General features: G+C 46.1%; 1 protein-coding gene across 1 annotated transcript in view; it reads right to left on the bottom strand.

The window, feature by feature from the left end:
- Positions 1-4,349: 4,349 nt before the first annotated feature.
- CLIC6 (chloride intracellular channel 6) overlaps positions 4,350-17,987 on the bottom strand; it is a 45,529-nt gene continuing 31,891 nt past the window's right edge. The window contains exons 2-6 of the mRNA XM_066599000.1: positions 15,233-15,342; positions 13,168-13,293; positions 8,536-8,642; positions 6,642-6,823; positions 4,350-5,245 (exon numbers count right to left, since the gene is read on the bottom strand). Coding sequence (XP_066455097.1) covers positions 5,081-5,245; positions 6,642-6,823; positions 8,536-8,642; positions 13,168-13,293; positions 15,233-15,342 — 690 coding nt within the window. The 3' untranslated portion in view covers positions 4,350-5,080. The remainder of the gene's footprint in view (positions 5,246-6,641; positions 6,824-8,535; positions 8,643-13,167; positions 13,294-15,232; positions 15,343-17,987) is intronic.

The following is a 17,987-nucleotide window of genomic DNA, read 5'->3' on the forward strand; positions in this document are numbered from 1 at the left end:
GCAAGGTACTGTATATGAATACACCAGCCAGTCGTTAGGGGGTCTGACCTGACTGCGGCTCCTGCGCCATTTTGGTAACTTTCTGACATTCTCGGCAATTTGGAAATTCAACAATATTCGAAACATTCATCCATTAAGGCCGCATTTACACGGCAAGGGCAATACTGGGCAGAGATTGGATCATAACTGCACCCGTATCCCTATGATATCCCATGCGAGCGCGATGCATTTTGTGAGAAAACCGCATCACGCAATATGCGGCTTTCACTGGCGTCTTACATGCGTGGGCTGGCTGTTTGGCTAATGGTAATAACTCCGCCGCCCCCCCCCCCCCCATTAGTCTCTGTACGGCCGGAACACAGAAGAAGGCTTAGGTATTACGATGAGCCAACCGGCCAGACGCCTTGATGACATGGCGGTCACGGATGTGGGTGCCATGCCATGTGACTCGCTGTTGGAACCAGGGCGGTGGTGGAGGATTCAGCACTGTGGCTTCGTGTAGGTATTTAGTCTGGCAACCCCTTTAACCCCTTCCTGCCCCAGGACATAAAAATAAGCCCGGTTCCCACCAGTGGACATACATTTACGTCCTATGGATGGCACGGGCCCAGAAGCCGAGTCCGCACCAGGAGCCGGCGGTGACTGTCAGCCGGCCTCTCGCTGCAACAGCAGAGATCAGTAAGAACACTGATGCCTGCTGTTAACCCCTCACATGTCACAATCAGTGTTGATCACTGCATTTAAAGGGTTTTCAGAGGTAGGGCGCCCATCGCAGAGGGCCAATAGGTTGCCAATGCAACCGGACGTCAATCGATGGCATCCGGGTTTGCCATGTCCTGTGATCACTATCATTAGTGATAATGCATTGCAGTACAGAAGTACTGCTGTGTATTATGAGTGTGATCATAGCATCATAGGTTCAGGTCTCCTACAGGGCCATAAAAAAAGTAAGAAAAAAAAGTAGTAAAAAAAAAACTTCGTGCACTTTCTCCTCTTTGTTTAAAAAAATAAATAAAAAAGCCCACGTTTGGTCTTGTCGTATCCATAACAACCCATGCGATAAATCAGCACACTTTATCCTGCACGGCAAAATCCTTCCATCCAAGCAGTTCCCCCCTTCCCTCCCCCTCACCGGCTCTCTGCCTCTCTCCTCCAGTCTGGTGTTTGCAATGGGAGGGGGGTGGGCGGGGCGGAGCTAAGCTCCCCTCTGTTCTGCCCACTCCCATTGCTGGATATGGACAAGCTTAGCTCCGCCCTCATCCTGCCCACTCCCATTGCAAATACTAGACTGGTGGAGAGAGACTGCTTAGATGGAAGCGAATACCGACTGCTATACGCTCCTGTAAATAAGCCCTTATTGTGCAAAAATGGAGTAACTTAAAAAATCATGTATATTTTTCTTCTTGCTGTAATGGCACCCGCCTGCAGAAGAACACGATCACGCCATTCATGCTGTACAAAACAACAATGGCACAACAGAGGTGGGTTTTTTTTCTCCTTGCCCCCAAATAGAAAAAAAAGTTATGCAATATATTATATGTACCAAAAAATGGTACCAGTAAGAACTGCAGCTCGCCGCGCAAAAAACAGAAGTCCTCATACGGCCGCGGGGGCGGAAGAATAAAAACGTGTGCATGAAAATCTCCAAAAAATCATCATGTGCTTAGATCCAAAATAAGCCGCGTCACTAAGGGGTTAAAACCCCACAGAATGGCATAATATCGCCACATTGTACTACAAGTCAGTTCCAAAGTCACACCACCAGGTGCGGCTCCAGGTAACTGGGATGTCTTAGCTTGTTCACACATTCAGGGGTCCTTTAAGACAAAGGGGAGTCGGGACGACCGCCGGCTCTGACACCCCAAAAAATCTCTTTCTAAAATGATCGATTCTGCAAATTCAAAAATTGATTTTAAAAAATTGTCAAATTTGATGAAATGACACAGAAAATACCCGTATAGTGACTCCGATCGTACCGTTTCTAGGATGTCTAGGATAGAAACAGATCATTGACGACCCCCATCATTGGGGCGATAACCATTTCAGTAACAAGTTGCTGTTTTTATCATTTTCGGCTCTATTGTAAAAGTTGGGCTGTGATTAAAAGTAAAAGCAATCGCAAAAGCGTCCAATGAATGATTGGAGTCACAGATGTGGAGCCTAATTTAGGTTAGATTCCGTATTGACTGATTATCAGGTAGTTTAAAGGGGTTGTCTAGCTGTAAACCATTGATGGCCTATCCTTAGGACAGAGCATCAGTAGTAAGTTGGCAGAGTCTGTTGCCTGGAACCCCCAGCTGTTCACCAAGCCAGCACGCTCGTGCGCTGAGCTAATTTCTGCAGGAAGTAGACAGCTCCATTCTTACTGCAGTGGCCAGGCTTGGTATTGCAGGCCAAGTTCCCATTTGTTTCATTGCCTTCAATGCCAAGTCTGGCCACTGCGGTGGGAACGAGTGTGCCAGCCTGGTAAACAGCTGAACCCAAGTGAGGGACCCCTACTGATCTACTACTGATGACCTGTCCTGAGGATAGGCCATCAATAGTTTACAACTGGACAACCCCTTTAAGGGCCATATTAAATGGCATATTGACATATACATAGAATGCAAAGCAAACACAAAACTGCAGGTACAAGTAACGATAACATTTAATACAAATATGCATAATAGTATTTGCAGTAACATACAGCATTAAATAGGTTTCCTTCCATATTAGGCTTTGTTCACATCAGTATTTTAGGTTCCACTTTTCTTCTCTGCAACTGAATGACGCTAAATGGACCCTATTGTTCCTACTGGGGTCCCTTCGGTTCGTGTACGGCATTCTACATGATGAAATATTGCTACATTCAGCGTTAGAATTAGTTCCCAGCCCCCCTGTCCTTTCTGGTTGCTGCCGACCAGGACATGTGACTGCTGCAGCCAATCACTGGCCACAGCAGTAACTTCCTATAGCCAGTGATTGGCTGCAGCAGTCACATGACCTGGTCAGCAACAACCAGGAAGCAGAGTGGTTGTGAAGTAATTTTAACCCCTTTAATGGAAGTCAGCAGTGGAGGCTCCTGGCGGACGCTGATGTGGACGAGCCCTTACTTGTCAAATGCAGAAGACTTTCTTCGATAGCATTAATTGATCAGAGGCTCAGAAGCAGCAGGATATACCGAGAAAAAGGGGCCTCAAGAAAGTGAAGATCACATGATGCCAGAAATAAACATGGGGCCTTATAATCACAGATCACCATGGAATATCCCACTCTCTTTTATGACACATTATGATAACATGTTGTTTCAGGGGTAGACAGACCAAGAGGAAGGCCCACACCGCAAAAACCAAAACAGTACCCCCGCAGGGGCGGAGGAGGCCTGGAGACCGCCCATGAGGAATGGTGACAGAACCAACTAGTGGCTCCGCCCATCATGGGCCCCTAGCAGCCTGTGCTAAAGACACTCTTGTGTTGTTCAAAACATTTACCAACTAAAAGTAAACATTACCTACCAGGCTGGGATGACTCTTGTATGTGTGGACATCTGCCCTCTGGTTTGTGTTGGTGGACGGACATAGTGGGGTCCCAGAAGGCAATAACATATTTATGGCATATACAGAGGTGTGGCTCCTTTACCTGGGACATAGCTTCAGCTCTGTAGCCCTGGATCTAAACACTCATACCAAAGTAGAGTGGCTTGTTGGCACCCTACTGGCACCAGGGCACAGAGACACATCTGGGCATATCCTATTGATATGCTCATAGTGAGAAAACCCCCTTGATAGTCGATCATACATTATGACTGCAATACTAAAAGGAGACTTTTACATTCTTTTACAGCTTCTTGTACTTTTCCGGTAGGCCCCTGCAAGTAGCTGAGATCCCAATAGAAAGAGAACCACATGCTTCACCATAAGAAAGAATCGAGATCCGCAAAGCTCTAGTGTCACATAAATACACAAGAAATCCCTCACATCATTCTCTATACGGTTCACATATACTTAATGGCACTTGCAGGTTCAGGTGTCACAAAATCTGATCTTCTATGTTTTGGGTCTCAATTCCCTAAACCTAAAAGCATTTTCCATCGAATTGTTCTTTTCTTGTGAAGTTCTGAAAAAGTAAATTCAACTTAAGTTCTATTGGAGAGGAAGGAAGATAAATGATGGCCACCATAACATTTCAAGAGTTCTCGCCCGGCTCTCCCAGACCTTTGAATGGCATCTGACAACTTGTATACATTCAGGGCTGCTTTAGCCACGGGGCAAACGGTGCACATTTAGCCGACCCCCTGGCAGCGGCGCTAGTTTCCGTGTTATCAGGACGCAGATAGAGCTGAAAAGTATTGAAGAGGCTAAAAAGTGCAGCAGTCATGTGGCTGTTAAAGTATGTGATGACTGTGGCCAATCACCGGTTTCTGGACCCATTGAGGCTAGTGATTGGCTGCAAGAGTCACATGCTTAGATGGGCATGTGACTGGCGGACCTGGAAGTGAGAGAAGACAGAGGGCCGGGCCTGGGGCTGTGAGAATGAGTGGGGTTTTTGCCACAAAAAATGTTTGGGACAGAGAGGGCTGGGCAGCAGTGGAGGGAAAATATTATAATACCGATGGACTGGGCCCCCTCTGGTATTACAACAGCCCTGAATACAGTGAGGTCTAATTGCCTTTAAAATAAGCTCCCATCGGTTAACTATAAATGTTCTGAGGCGGCTGGGTGACGACTCCCTATGCGAACTGTAATGGCAGTTGTGTTTTTCCAGGATGTGTAATTAATCTCAGGGGGGGGGAGGGGGGGGGGCGGCCGCAGGTTGATTTTTTTAATTTTAAGGGGCAAAAAAATGCACTTTATTATTCATTCACTAAAAAAATGGCTGCTTTCAAAATGGCCGCCCGGCTGTGTGCGAACATAAATGAAGACGGTGTAGAAATAGACAAATAAGTCATTTGGATAGTTATGGCCAATATTTGGCTTTAAAGGGTCGCTTCACTCTAACTACACAAGTTTCCAGTAAATACGGTGGGTTGATTTTGACAGACGACCCTTCTGAACCGATGATACTGCAGACGGAAAATTAGAAGAAATCGGCAATATTTGTTTTATATATTCATTCGTTTGGCAACACCGAAATATGCAAATTCGATCTCATAGTCCGCCGGACACGTATTGATGAACTCATCCCGGGTGTACACGTTTTTGAGGTATCTCCAGATTCCAGTCATTTCGGCCGGGATTTCAAAATTCCGGAATTTTTTGCAAACGATCTAAAAACATTAAAAAACAATTAGTGGTTTTGTAAATGACTGAAACTTCTCAAAGCGACCCTCCAGTTTCTGAACAATATTTTGTCCCAGTACCGGAGAGGGAGGGGTATATTACCTGTAGTTGGTCCTCTCGCACGTCCCTCCCATCCACTGGTTTCGGGTCCTGTTTTCTGCCATCCAAGATGCCCAACGCAATCTTCAGACTATCTAATCCCCACAGTACATTGGTACCATTAGACTACCAATGGACTGTACTTGCTCTGATTGGCCAGAGTTGTTTATGTGACCCTGCCCAATCAGAGAGCAGTGCACAATGGGCTTTAGGTAGTTAGGAGATTGCTACAGGTATGTTGGTCAACTGAAAATTGGGCTTATAAGCAGTGGAGTAATATACCCCCACTCCCTTCAGATGTTTGTCCCAAAACCAGAGGGTCACTTTAATAACTTACTTTGATCATTATGCTGAAAATGACTTTATTAATGAAAGCTCAGCAAATCCCCCTTCACTCCAGTACTGCCACTCCGGTGGTCCCCGACAGTCCTGCAGCGATGACATTGCGTACATTGTTCATGTTCTATCTTGTGACTGTTTTCATCCTTCGCCATTGAAATGATGTGAAGGTTCCCTCACTGTGACTGACAACTAAAGCTGAAAGGAGGAGCAGGGAGCGGCTTCTGGGCCACCAGGAGACAGAAAAAGCAGGTCCATGCGGGCGAATATGGCCGACCATGCTAGGACCACTACTACTACTTGCCTCAGAAACTGATGGTAGAGGAGGAGTACAAATAGATGAACTTCCAAGAAAAACTCCCCCCACCATTACTGCATAGACTTTAGGAACACGGCAAAGTCTGAAATTTTCAGCTGGAAGCATCTTTTTTTCATTAGGAATGAGCCCCTCGATCACAGAGTTTGGGGTGATGATGGTGGGAACTTCTGTCTATCATGGGAGGTTTGACAGGTGCAGCACCACATTGAGACTCTGACGACTTCAGGAAACACTGGGATGCTGCACTGTGGGAGTCATTGAGCGGGGAAGTAGGACCTGATATAGAGGGTTAGGTTGGCGCCAGAAAGTCGTTTGGGTGTGACCTCAACTCTGAAGAAGACTTGGTCAAGTCCAAGTGTGAGAGAGAAATGAGATAGAGAGCAGAAAGGAGGGCAAAGCACTGAACTGGGGCAAAATGCAAAAAGGTTGTCCTTTTTTTATCCCTGAGTTCTACGATGAGCAGCTGCGGTTATATAGAACATGTAAGGCCCAGTGGCCTAGGTGGGTATATAGGATACTATGAGAGCTCCAGTAGGACCCTCTACATCTTGTATGAGATATCATTCATAGTCATTAGCAGCTCACCGGATCGCAGCTCACAGCTCAATATCTTCTATAGAACCCACCTTTATTATGTGGAGTTTTGGTAACAGGTTGCAATCTGCTAACGTCAGCTCATTCCCATCCAGAAATTTCCTGTTGGAGACGGTGATCTCCTCTGTGGAATAGGCATCGATCTCATCAGGCAGCGGTGAGTTCAAAAAGTCATTCAGCTTTTTTAAGGATCTCAGCAGGTTCTTCTCTAAAGCTGAAGAAGAACAGGAAATACAGAATAATAATGATTAACCCGTTCAGGACCAGGCACTGTAAATTTACGGCACCTGGTCCTGGGCTTAAAGCTTAGCTGTATGTAAAATTACGGCGGGGATTTATGCCTCCTGTCACTGCAATCAATCAGAGGCAGGAGTGGGTTATCAGCTGTTAGTGACAGCTGATAACCCAGAGGAGAAGGCAGCAGGGGTATTTAACCCTTTCCGCCTTCTGCTTCCCCAAGTACACAGCACTCATTGAGCACTGTGTACTAGAAAGTGAAAGTAAAGTGTAACTTTCACTACGGGAGCCTCGGGGGTGGTCATGTGACCGCCGGGGTTCCCTGCTACAGCAGAGCTGGAGGGTCATACTAGACCCTGACCAGCTCTGCCAGTGACTAATGTCACTACAGGGGTTGTTTTTCCCTGTAACTGGGGCTCCTATAGATGCGGCTCCTCTGGATGCCCCAGCTACAGTGGGAAAGTGTCAAATAAAAAAATGTAAAAAAACATGTGAATGTCCCCCAGAGGTCTTTCATGACGTCATGGGGGACACAGATAGTAAAAAACATAATTACATACATGAGTAGAACAATATTCTAGAATACAACAACAATACATAAGAAAGAAAATAACACAAAGCTGATGCCAACCTAAAACGTCGCTATAAGCGCCCTGCAATCCAAAACCATACATATTATATATTGAAAAGTCCGAAACAAAATGAGGAACCCGTTCCCATACTTTATTTTAGCGTAAAAATACAAATAAAAAAAATAACTAGAAATGTTTAAAAAAATTATTTTTTTAAGCTTTTTACCCCAAATAAAACATAAAAAGTCAGTAAAAAAGATATAATAAATAGACTTATGTGTCACGGGAAAAAAACACTGCAAAAATAATTTTGATAGCTAAAGGAAAAAAATAGGGTAGTAAAACCGCCACATGGGTAAAATCCCTAAAAGGTGTCTGGTCGTTAAGGTACAAAACAGCCTGGTTCTTAAGCGGTTAAATTGTCCTGACCTGCGGAAGATGTGGTACTGGATCTTTCAGCATCAAGAAGGGGGCTGCACTGTAGGGAAGTGACTGCAAAACACATAGGAGACCTCCAAAGTGTGACAGACAACCAGGTGGGGGAGGGGGGTGTGGAAACATGCGTTTTTGCTGGAGTGGCCCTTTAAGTATAAGAGCCTTAGGATCAAATGGGGAAAGAGTTTAATAAAATCTGCTTTATTGAGCATTATTCTTAGTATTGAGCCCATGTCTGGAGTTGAGCTTTCCCCGGTGGAGCACCAGGAGTTGGACCTCATGCCCATAGTGCACCAGCTTCCCCCTCAGGTGAGAGGTCTGGGTAGAGGTTACCCACCAGTGTCACAACTCGGGCCTATTCCATCAGGGGCTATTGGCTCGGATGCCTCATTGCTAAAACTCAGCCCAAGGGCACCCAGTGTCCATGCCCAGCTGTAGCGGGTGACAGAGCACCCACCACCATGCACCCCGGCGTCCATGCATTACTTGTCCTGTACGGATTCTGCACCACAGCCGGGTGTGTCTGCTACCTTCACAATCTTTATCCACCCTTCTGCATGTCCTAAATCCTGCCACAATCCTCCCAGTTTGGCGCCCTCTAATACGCCAGTCAAGACCCCTGTAGATGACATAATCCCGGGTGTGCAGTATGGAGGCCACCAGAAATAAACTCTTTACTTACTTTCATTCAGATCTTTCCGGGAATTTTTTATGTAGCCTGAAAATTTAGCAAACACATCATTTCCAGCCGAGTTGGATTCTGGGTGTTTCGGTGAAAGTTTAGGATACCTAAAATAACAAATACAAGTAGTGCATAAGTGACTATTATACTCCATGTCATGTCTTATAATGGCGTGGTGTGTAAGCTACATGCTAGCGAAATAAGGAGCTCAATGGTTAACATGCATACAGAACACGGGACTGTAGAAGTCTATGCTTGAAATACACAGGGGTCATTCCATGTCAGTTCAACCAACGCTCCCGGTCGACCATCTCAGATTTCAATGAAACTTTGCACAAAGATAGACCCTGACCCTAAACTAAGATAGCCAGAATATTAGGCTTCAAAGTGCTTTGGTTCACGAGCTACAGGTCTTAATCTAGGGAGTTGTCATGTGATTACAGCCTACAGGTCTTAATCTAGGGGGTTGTCATGTGATTACAGCCTACAGGTCTTAATCTAGGGGGTTGTCATGTGATTACAGCCTACAGGTCTTAATCTAGGGGGTTGTCATGTGATTACAGCCCACAGGTCTTAATCTAGGGGGTTGTCATGTGATTACAGCCTACAGGTCTTAATCTAGGGGGTTGTCATGTGATTACAGCCTACAGGTCTTAATCTAGGGGGTTGTCATGTGATTACAGCGCGCAACCTGAAAAAAGGGGCGATTTCAATCCACTGCCAAGCCAGTTCCAATGACTCTAGAGCAATGAAACTTCACACACTAGGAGACCTTTTGGTGCTGCATCCAGCTAAGCCCCTCAGACTGCCCCTCGTATCATCATTCTGCCCCTCTTATCATCATTCTGCCACCATTGCATGTCAAAGGAGCTGAAAAATTCTATCGCGCAAAATAAAACTCCTATTTTAAGCAGTAATAACTCCTAATCAATGCGATCCGACTCGGCTCTGAATGTATCAATGTGTACTCCATAGAAATGGTCCTCATTATTCACATTATGGACCCAAAAGGATGCAGAGCTCTTAAGATACAAGGAGTCAAAAATGGCAAAAAACACTTTTTTGCTAATTTTTCCCTTTTTCAAAGGCGAAAATCGGAATGTACTCCATTTTTTTTTTTTCATTTTTGTTCTATTTGGAAGAGAATTTTTTGCTCTACAAGATTCGATGTTTTTCATTTTGTTCCCAGACCTTCTAGATGGGAGAATATCAATGCCTGTGAAGGTCCTATGCACTCGCGGAGGTCAAATAATAAAAGAAGTGGAAGTTTTGCATGGATGTATAATTAGTTTAGAAATCATGAGAAGGTAAATTATTTTTGGAATGAGACAACTTTTTGTGCTCAAGAAACTTATGTGATCAAACATTGCCTGGCGAGTTCAGGTGAGCCCCAAGCTTTGGCCTAAGATGGTCCGAATATCATTGAGTGCTGCATAGTGATTGTGGTATATACAGTGATCACTGGGCTTATTTAGCACTCTATCCATATTGGATACTAAGATTATCTAAGGCTAGCATTTGTGGAATAAATAAGCCCAGTGATCACTGTAATATACCACAATCATTATGCAACACTCAATGATATTCTGACCATCTTAGGCCAAAGCTTGGGGCTCACCTGAACTCGCCAGGCAATTTTTGCACATTGATACATTCAGAGCCGAGTCGGATCGCATTGATTAGGAGTTATTACTGCTTAAAATATGAGTTTTATTTTGCGCGATAGAATTTTTCAGCTCCTTTGACCTGCAATGGTGGCAGAATGATGATACGAGGGGCAGTCTGAGGAGCTTAGCTGGATTCAGCACCAAAAGTTCTCCTAGTGTGTGAAGTTTCATTGCTCTAGAGTCATTGGAACTGGCTTGGCAATGGATTGAAATCGCCCCTTTTTTCAGGTTGCGCGCTGTAATCACATGACAACCCCCTAGATTAAGACCTGTAGGCTGTAATCACATGACAACCCCTTAGATTAAGACCTGTAGCTCACTGTAATCACATGACAACCCCCTAGATTAAGACCTGTAGGCTGTAATCACATGACAACCCCCTAGATTAAGACCTGTAGGCTGTAATCACATGACAACCCCCTAGATTAAGACCTGTAGGCTGTAATCACATGACAACCCCCTAGATTAAGACCTGTAGGCTGTAATCACATGACAACCCCCTAGATTAAGACCTGTAGGCTGTAATCACATGACAACCCCCTAGATTAAGACCTGTAGGCTGTAATCACATGACAACCCCCTAGATTAAGACCTGTAGGCTGTAATCACATGACAACCCCCTAGATTAAGACCTGTAGGCTGTAATCACATGACAACCCCCTAGATTAAGACCTGTAGGCTGTAATCACATGACAACCCCCTAGATTAAGACCTGTAGCTCGTGAACCAAAGCACTTTGAAGCCTAATATTCTGGCTATCCTAGTTTAGGGTCAGGGTCTATCTTTGTGCAAAGTTTCATTGAAATCTGAGATGGTCGACCGGGAGCGTTGGTTGAACTGACACGGAATGACCCACTGTAGGGCAGTCTATATAAAGGCAAAAGCCCTCACTGACTGACTGACTCGCCACCAATTCTGTGACTGGCACAGGTTGGAGATATCAGTGTAGTGTCTGGCACAGGGTAGAGGCATCGGTGTAGTGACTGGCACAGGGTGGTGGCATCAGTGTAGTGACTGGCACAGGTTGGAGATATCAGCATAGTGTCTGGCACAGGGTGGAGATATCGGTGTAGTGACTGGTATAGGGTGGATGTATCGGTGTGGTGACTGGCACGGGGCAGTGACATCAGTGTAATGACTGGCACACTGTGGTGGTATCGTTGTGGTGATTGGCACAGGGTGGTGGCATCAGTGTAGTGACTGGCACAGGGTGGAGGTATCGGTATGCTGTTTGGCATGGGGCAGTAACATCAGTGTAGTAACTGGCACAGGGTGGAGGTATCAGTGTAGTGTCTGGCACAGGGTAGAGGCATTGGTGTAGTGACTGGCACAGGGTGGTGGCATCAGTGTATCGGCTTGACAAAATGATAAGCCTGGCTGCTACACTCAGTATGAATTGGAGAGTTTAGTAAGGAGAAGACCGATCAGTAGGGAGTTGCAGCAGTCAAGCCAAGAGTGGATACGAGTGACAATAAGGGTTTTCGATGTCTCCACAGTGTGGCAAGGGCAGCAGATTCAGGAGATGTTTTTGAAGCGCCAGTGACATGAGCGAACAATTGACTGTGTAGGAGGAGTGAAGGAAATGTCAGAATCGTATAAGACAGCGGGCGTGCTGCGGGGTGGTACGGTGGTGCCACACACTGAGATGGAGATGTCAGGTTTAGGTTGGTCAGTAGATGGTAGTTTTTGAGAGAGACGACATTGTGTTGGAGACAGCGGACAGACAATCACTGGTGTTTTGTAGAAGTGAAGGTGTGATGTCACGGGAAGAAGGACATAATTGGGAATGTCCGGGGGACACAGAAAGAAAGGGGGGACTTCCTGGTTATCTAGCTAACGGCAGGTGACCAATAGCTGGAGGTAGGAGAGCCCCTTTAAGCTCTTCAGGTATCCCATAGTCATTGGTGGTGGCAGTAGGACTGGCGCTTGTTTCTGCTACCTACATATGAATGCAATGACCCACTGCCATCTATCACTGAACCACCAATGGTGTAGCATGGTTATTGGCACTCCGAGGACATCTGCATAGGTGGCATCCTACAGTGGTCAAGAAGATTCTGGCCCTCAAATAGATGAAAACGTGTTGCAGGTAATTCACAAATCGTGATGTTCTGATGTAAAGAAGTGGGAAGAGGGCAAAAAATGCCTAAGAATCAAAGACTTCTACTCACAGCTGGGATCCCCGCAGGTCCAGCACCTCCGCTGCATCCACCGCAGGGGTCTCTGCTGGTAAGCTGCATTCATGAGGTGTCTGTAAGCACACATAACTGCTGCAGCCAGTCGCTGACCGCGGCGAGCCGCACACCACTCAGGTCAATGATTAGCTACAGCGATCACGTATGTATACATCACTGCTGCAGCCAAAGTAAGCCAAGACCGTCAAAAAAGACAGGAGCGGCGGCGCTGGATCGGTGGGAGATTGCAGCGCTGAGCAGGACTTATTTTTTTTTATTGTAACCCTTTCCTGCCCCTCCTTTTAATAATTCCCATGCTGTATATTAATCCAGTCCAAATGATTTGGTGGGTGGGGCCCCACTCCATTAATGGGCCCCTCTCTGTGGACTGGTGCAGATCGTTCTTCTGCGCATGCACCGCTGCGGTTGTACAGAACATGCGCAGTTTTGGGCAGGACTATAGAGGGCCACACAAGAGAATGGCTATTGGCTGGGTATTGGAGGGCGCGGCGGGTGACAGGGATGTCCGGCGCCCACTGGACCGTTCAGGATGGGTTAACATGTAGCGCGGGAATTCTTAAAGGACAATTTTAGAAGATCAGATGACATTCGGTGCTGCAAGAAGAAAAGGCGTGGACTGAGTTCTACATGTTTGTGCTTGCATTAGCTTAACCTGCTCCACACTGGTGCCAGGTTCCCGTCAATGCCACGGCGGGTCGGCAGTTAGGTAACTTCTTAATAAACAGATCTAACGATATAAATACTATATATGATAATTGTATTAGACCTACTTTGGCACAGTCAATTTTTCCTCTAAGAATTCTTCAATTTTATTCACATCGGTTTTCACCTCCCCATCAAACGTCATGAATGGCGGGTTTGTTCCCGGCGCCAGGTTGTGCAGATCGGCAGGTTTCCTATGGAGACAGTATGGATTATTTACTATGCATTGCACACACATACTGCAGAGAGGTATAGGTGTTACAACTGGGAACAGATCCGTAATAACAATATAATGTTATCCCTCCTGAGCGGCAAATCTGCCTCGTTATACTGTGATACGCAGCTTCTCTGATATGGGGGTGTGGCTTGTGGGAGGGGCGTGGACCCTGCGCCGAAAGACATATATATATATTTTATCAGATAATTTATGTAAATGATACCAGAAATGTACGCCAAATAGGAACTAACGTAGATTTCTGTGCAGGTCGCGAAAATGCTGAGACGCACCTAATATATGAAGGGGCGTGCGTCTCTTCACGTATTAGGTGCATTGTGTGCTCAGGGAAATCGTATTAAGGCCAGCGTACAAAATGTCCTTCTATATCTAGTCATTATAGAACTTATATCTTGCATTGATCAGCTGTTTTTCTTTTGTATCTCTAATTCTCAGTTCTCTCTGAGCTGGAGGGGGGAGCCTGCTGGTAAGTGTCTCCTATATATTAAACATGGAGATAACTGCAGTAGCACACACTGAGAAATATCAGCATTGGAGACATTATACAGCGCTACTGGGCGGTGTAGATATGATTATGACAGCTGTGAGACAGTAAATCACTTCCTCTTAGCTGCAGCAGCTTCTGTGTTAGTGATGGATTGTTCATGAATAAGCCGTCTCTGAGTCACCTCCTTTGTATGTACGACAGGAGATGGAAGCTATGGGTGAGCTAGAAGTGACTTTTCAATGGCTCTTATATTGGGGATGAGTGGCTGTTCGGCGGCTGCTCTGTCCTCTAATCTAAAGGCCCTTTTACACACAAAGATGATCATTCAAAAGATGGCTTTTAAACGATCATTTTGCATAAACTACTAATTGGTACTAATGCCAATCAGTAGCTTATTAATGCGTGTGAGCCGCCAGGAGCGATATTCAGAGAACAGGGGCTGGTCTGTTCTCTGAATACATTCTCTTTATTCTGCCGCAGGGCTGACAGCTGAGACAATGTTAACAGCACTCCCCATGGAGAACACAGCGTGAAGCCCCTGCTATCAGCTCTTCTGCCGAATGATGGATTTTATGTTGAACATAAAATCATCGTTCAGCAGAAAAGTGAAGGATGGGCACATTTACACGCAACGATTATTGCTCAAAAGATGGCTTTAGAGCGAAATTTGAGTGATAATTGTTGTGTGTAAAAGAGCCTTAAATCTGTATAGATGGGAGGAGGACAGAACAGCGAGTGATCTGCATACTTAATCTGTGGTAGTCTATGACACATTCCCTGTCTAATCATTGGTTCAGGCTGAAGGCGGGGGAGGCTTGTGCGTTCCAGGCAACTTTATATTATGCACTGTAGCTAAACTATAGTCGCAGATCACAGCTCTGCCCTAATAGAGCTAAAGAGCAGCTAAGATGCAAGAACGGAGAATAATAAATAGCAGGTCGTCATCCTCCGCAGGTACTGACTTACATATCAAGCTCCTGACTGGAGGGTCGCTGTAATATGATATTCAGTGTGATAACTAGAAGTGCAAATCACTTCATATAAAATGTGCTGCTCTGTGTCTGTTGTCAAATGTCTCTAGTAACAGACACAAAAAGACAGATTACAGAAAGTGAAGCTGCCCATAGAAATCTATGGAGAGAACAGGGAGAGGGGAGTGGAAGGAGGGAGAGAAACTCACAGAGATGCTGTTAATAGTAAGTGATTTACTGTGTTACAGCTACTGTAGTCACATTTCCACTGCTCAGCACTGCTGAATAATGTCCCCCATGCTGCTGTACTGCTCTTGACTTGAGGGTCACTTTAACACAAGTTGTCTCAAAGTGTGATGACCATGTTAATCAAAGGATTAATAAATATTTGCAATGCATTTCCTTTAGCCATGAATGGCAGAGCATAACTCTAATAATACCTCTTCAAATCCACTGTGGTGACGCTAAATACGATGCCTTTAAGCCAGAGGATCATGAATAAACGCTGAGAAAATGGACAGTTCCCGATAGTTTCCCCATCACTTCCAGCCTGGAAACAAACACAGAATTCAAAATGTAAAATCAGAACTAATAATTATAATCAAATACTGCAAAAGTTTTACAAAAAGTTGCTCCGGTTATTAGATTCACTTGCCTTTTCTGAGAGATTCTCAGTCATTTGTATAAACAGTACATATTTTTCAGGACAAGGCTGCCACTAGGGGGAGCAAACTAAAAAAGCATTTATACAGAAGAGACCAATCAGTCATATGATTGCATCATGTTACCAAAAATGGTGTAAATTGTGTCAAGGATAATATCAGGGACCGCCGCCGATCAGCTGATTGAAAGGGCTCAGTGCTTGTGTGAGCCTTGCAGTCTCTTCAATGTTTACATCCAAGTACAATTCTGTTAATACTCAGAACGCCCTTCAGTACACCTTATAGCGGCCCTTCTCAGTACTGCAGTGCTGTTGCATTCATTTCAATGGGGCAAAGCAGCGGCACTCAGAGCTGCCATTATGAAAAGTGTGAACAAGATCGTACTCAGATGTAGACATTGAAAAGGCTGCAGCTCACATAATACTGCAACCCCTTCAATCAGCTGATCGGCAGGGGTCCCAGGCAGCGGACCCTCACTGACCAGATATTGATGGCCTATCCGCAGGATAGGCCATCAATGTTTCAGAGACAGATACTCCCTTATACCACCAAGGGACGCTCACTGTAAATTTACATTGCTGCTGTCTGGGCTCTGTGCAGCAGCGTTGTACATTTAATTTCTGCTATGAGTGGGCGATGGCAGCCCCCACCGCAGATAACGCCCAAACAGGCTGTTACCAATGCCCCTTTTACACGGGACAATTCTGGTTCGAACGAGCGAGTGACGTCACCGCTGGTTATTTGCGCTCGTACACATTGCTGATACGGGCGGATCATTGTTGAGAACCCCTCATGGCTCGCTCAGTGCTCACATTCCTATGTACAGACTGAGCGGGAAATGAATGACAGGCGAAAAGTGATGGCTCGCGTTTAGACGTGGCGATTATTGCGCACTTTTGTTGGTTTGAGCAAATTTTGAGTGACAATCATTACGTGTAAAAAGACTTTACAGACTTTGGTTCGGGCGCCGCCATCAGGACCAGGTTGGTTCAGGTCCGGATGTTGTCATTAGTGACAGCCAATCAGAGCACTGGCCAGGAAAGTTTGACTTAGTAACGAACTTCCCTGACCTGTCAGCACACGCCATAACAGACCCCCGGATAACACCAGAGACGCCTGGGCCTTATAAGCCCAGATCTGCATCACACAGATCCGTCCTGCGGCCATTTCTGCCGCTGGAACACAAGGACTGATGTAGGAACTCTGACTAATCTCCTGTCACCGCCGCTGACTCTGTCCTCCTCATGTGACTCCCGATAACTAAAGGTTACGCAATTCTCACTTTTCTTATTTAATGTGACAAGTTAACGCTCCTGGAACGGATCCACGACAAACACGGGATGTGCCCAGCGGCGAAGGAGCGAGTGACCTTGCTGTAAGGAGGCCGGGATACATTTATCAGCATTGTGCCAGACAATTTACAAGTTCCTGGGAACCGAACGTTTTCCTCATTTGTGTCCCATTGTCCTGGCAAAGGTACATTTCACGATCGCACGAGGGCGAGGATTTCTTGGTAATTTTCCGCATGGTCTGGTACTCAGTTACTGTAGAGAGGTGAGCCGGACGATCTCCGTATAGCGGGTAGTAACAGATATATTATATGGGGGTGTGATATAGGATGAGTATTATACTGCCAGCCACCAGATCTAACATAAGATGTCCGTGTCGCCCTAAGCAACCAATCAGAGTTCAGCTTACATGTCTGACACTGATGTGCGCTGGGATTGGTTGCTATGGGCAACAAGGGCATCTTATGTTAGATGTGATTAACAAGGACAAGTGACTGTAAAGGGGCCTATTGTAGCGAGGGGCATGAAGGGGCAGATGTAGCGGGGCAACACCTCAGGGTGCCCAAAGCCCCTCTGCCACATAAAACCCCAGCATGTAAGGGGGTTGGTGGTCTTACTTTCTTACCTCAGGAGCCAGTAGCAGCCGCCATGCCGGCGAGGCTTCCCGCCTGAGTTGGACTCCATACCCATGGGTCCTTGTTTATTGGTGATTACAGGCCTGTAAGAGTGCAGCCATGGGCTTACGACCAACGGGTGAGGGACACGAGCCAAAGCCGCAGGAACGCCCAGACGTGGGGTTTATGAATGGCAACAGTAACTTACGGTGCGTTTCTTATTGCCGTACAACGGAACCAAAATGCGTCACAAGTAAAGTCCCACTATCGCCCACTTAGCGGGCGCAATATAATCGTTCAGCTGTAGGCCAAGAGTTCAGATGGAGACCAACTCCACACTGGAGTGACAGCGGCAAGTCTCAGGGTCTACAGGGAAGTGGAGACGGCCTTCCTTCCCGTAACCTTGACGACAACAACAAAGCAGTGCGGAATACTGCTATATACACCTAGCCTCAAGAGGGCCATCCCGGCACCCATGGGACCACCATCACTCACCATGGGATCACTACCCTGGCACCCACGGGACCGCCATCAAGCACCCACGGGATCACCATCACGCACCCACGGGATCACTATCCTGGCACCCACGGGACCACCATCACGCACCCACGGGATCACTATCCTGGCACC

Source organism: Eleutherodactylus coqui, chromosome 4, assembly GCF_035609145.1.
Source record: "Eleutherodactylus coqui strain aEleCoq1 chromosome 4, aEleCoq1.hap1, whole genome shotgun sequence".
Classification (NCBI taxonomy): Eukaryota; Metazoa; Chordata; class Amphibia; order Anura; family Eleutherodactylidae; genus Eleutherodactylus; species Eleutherodactylus coqui.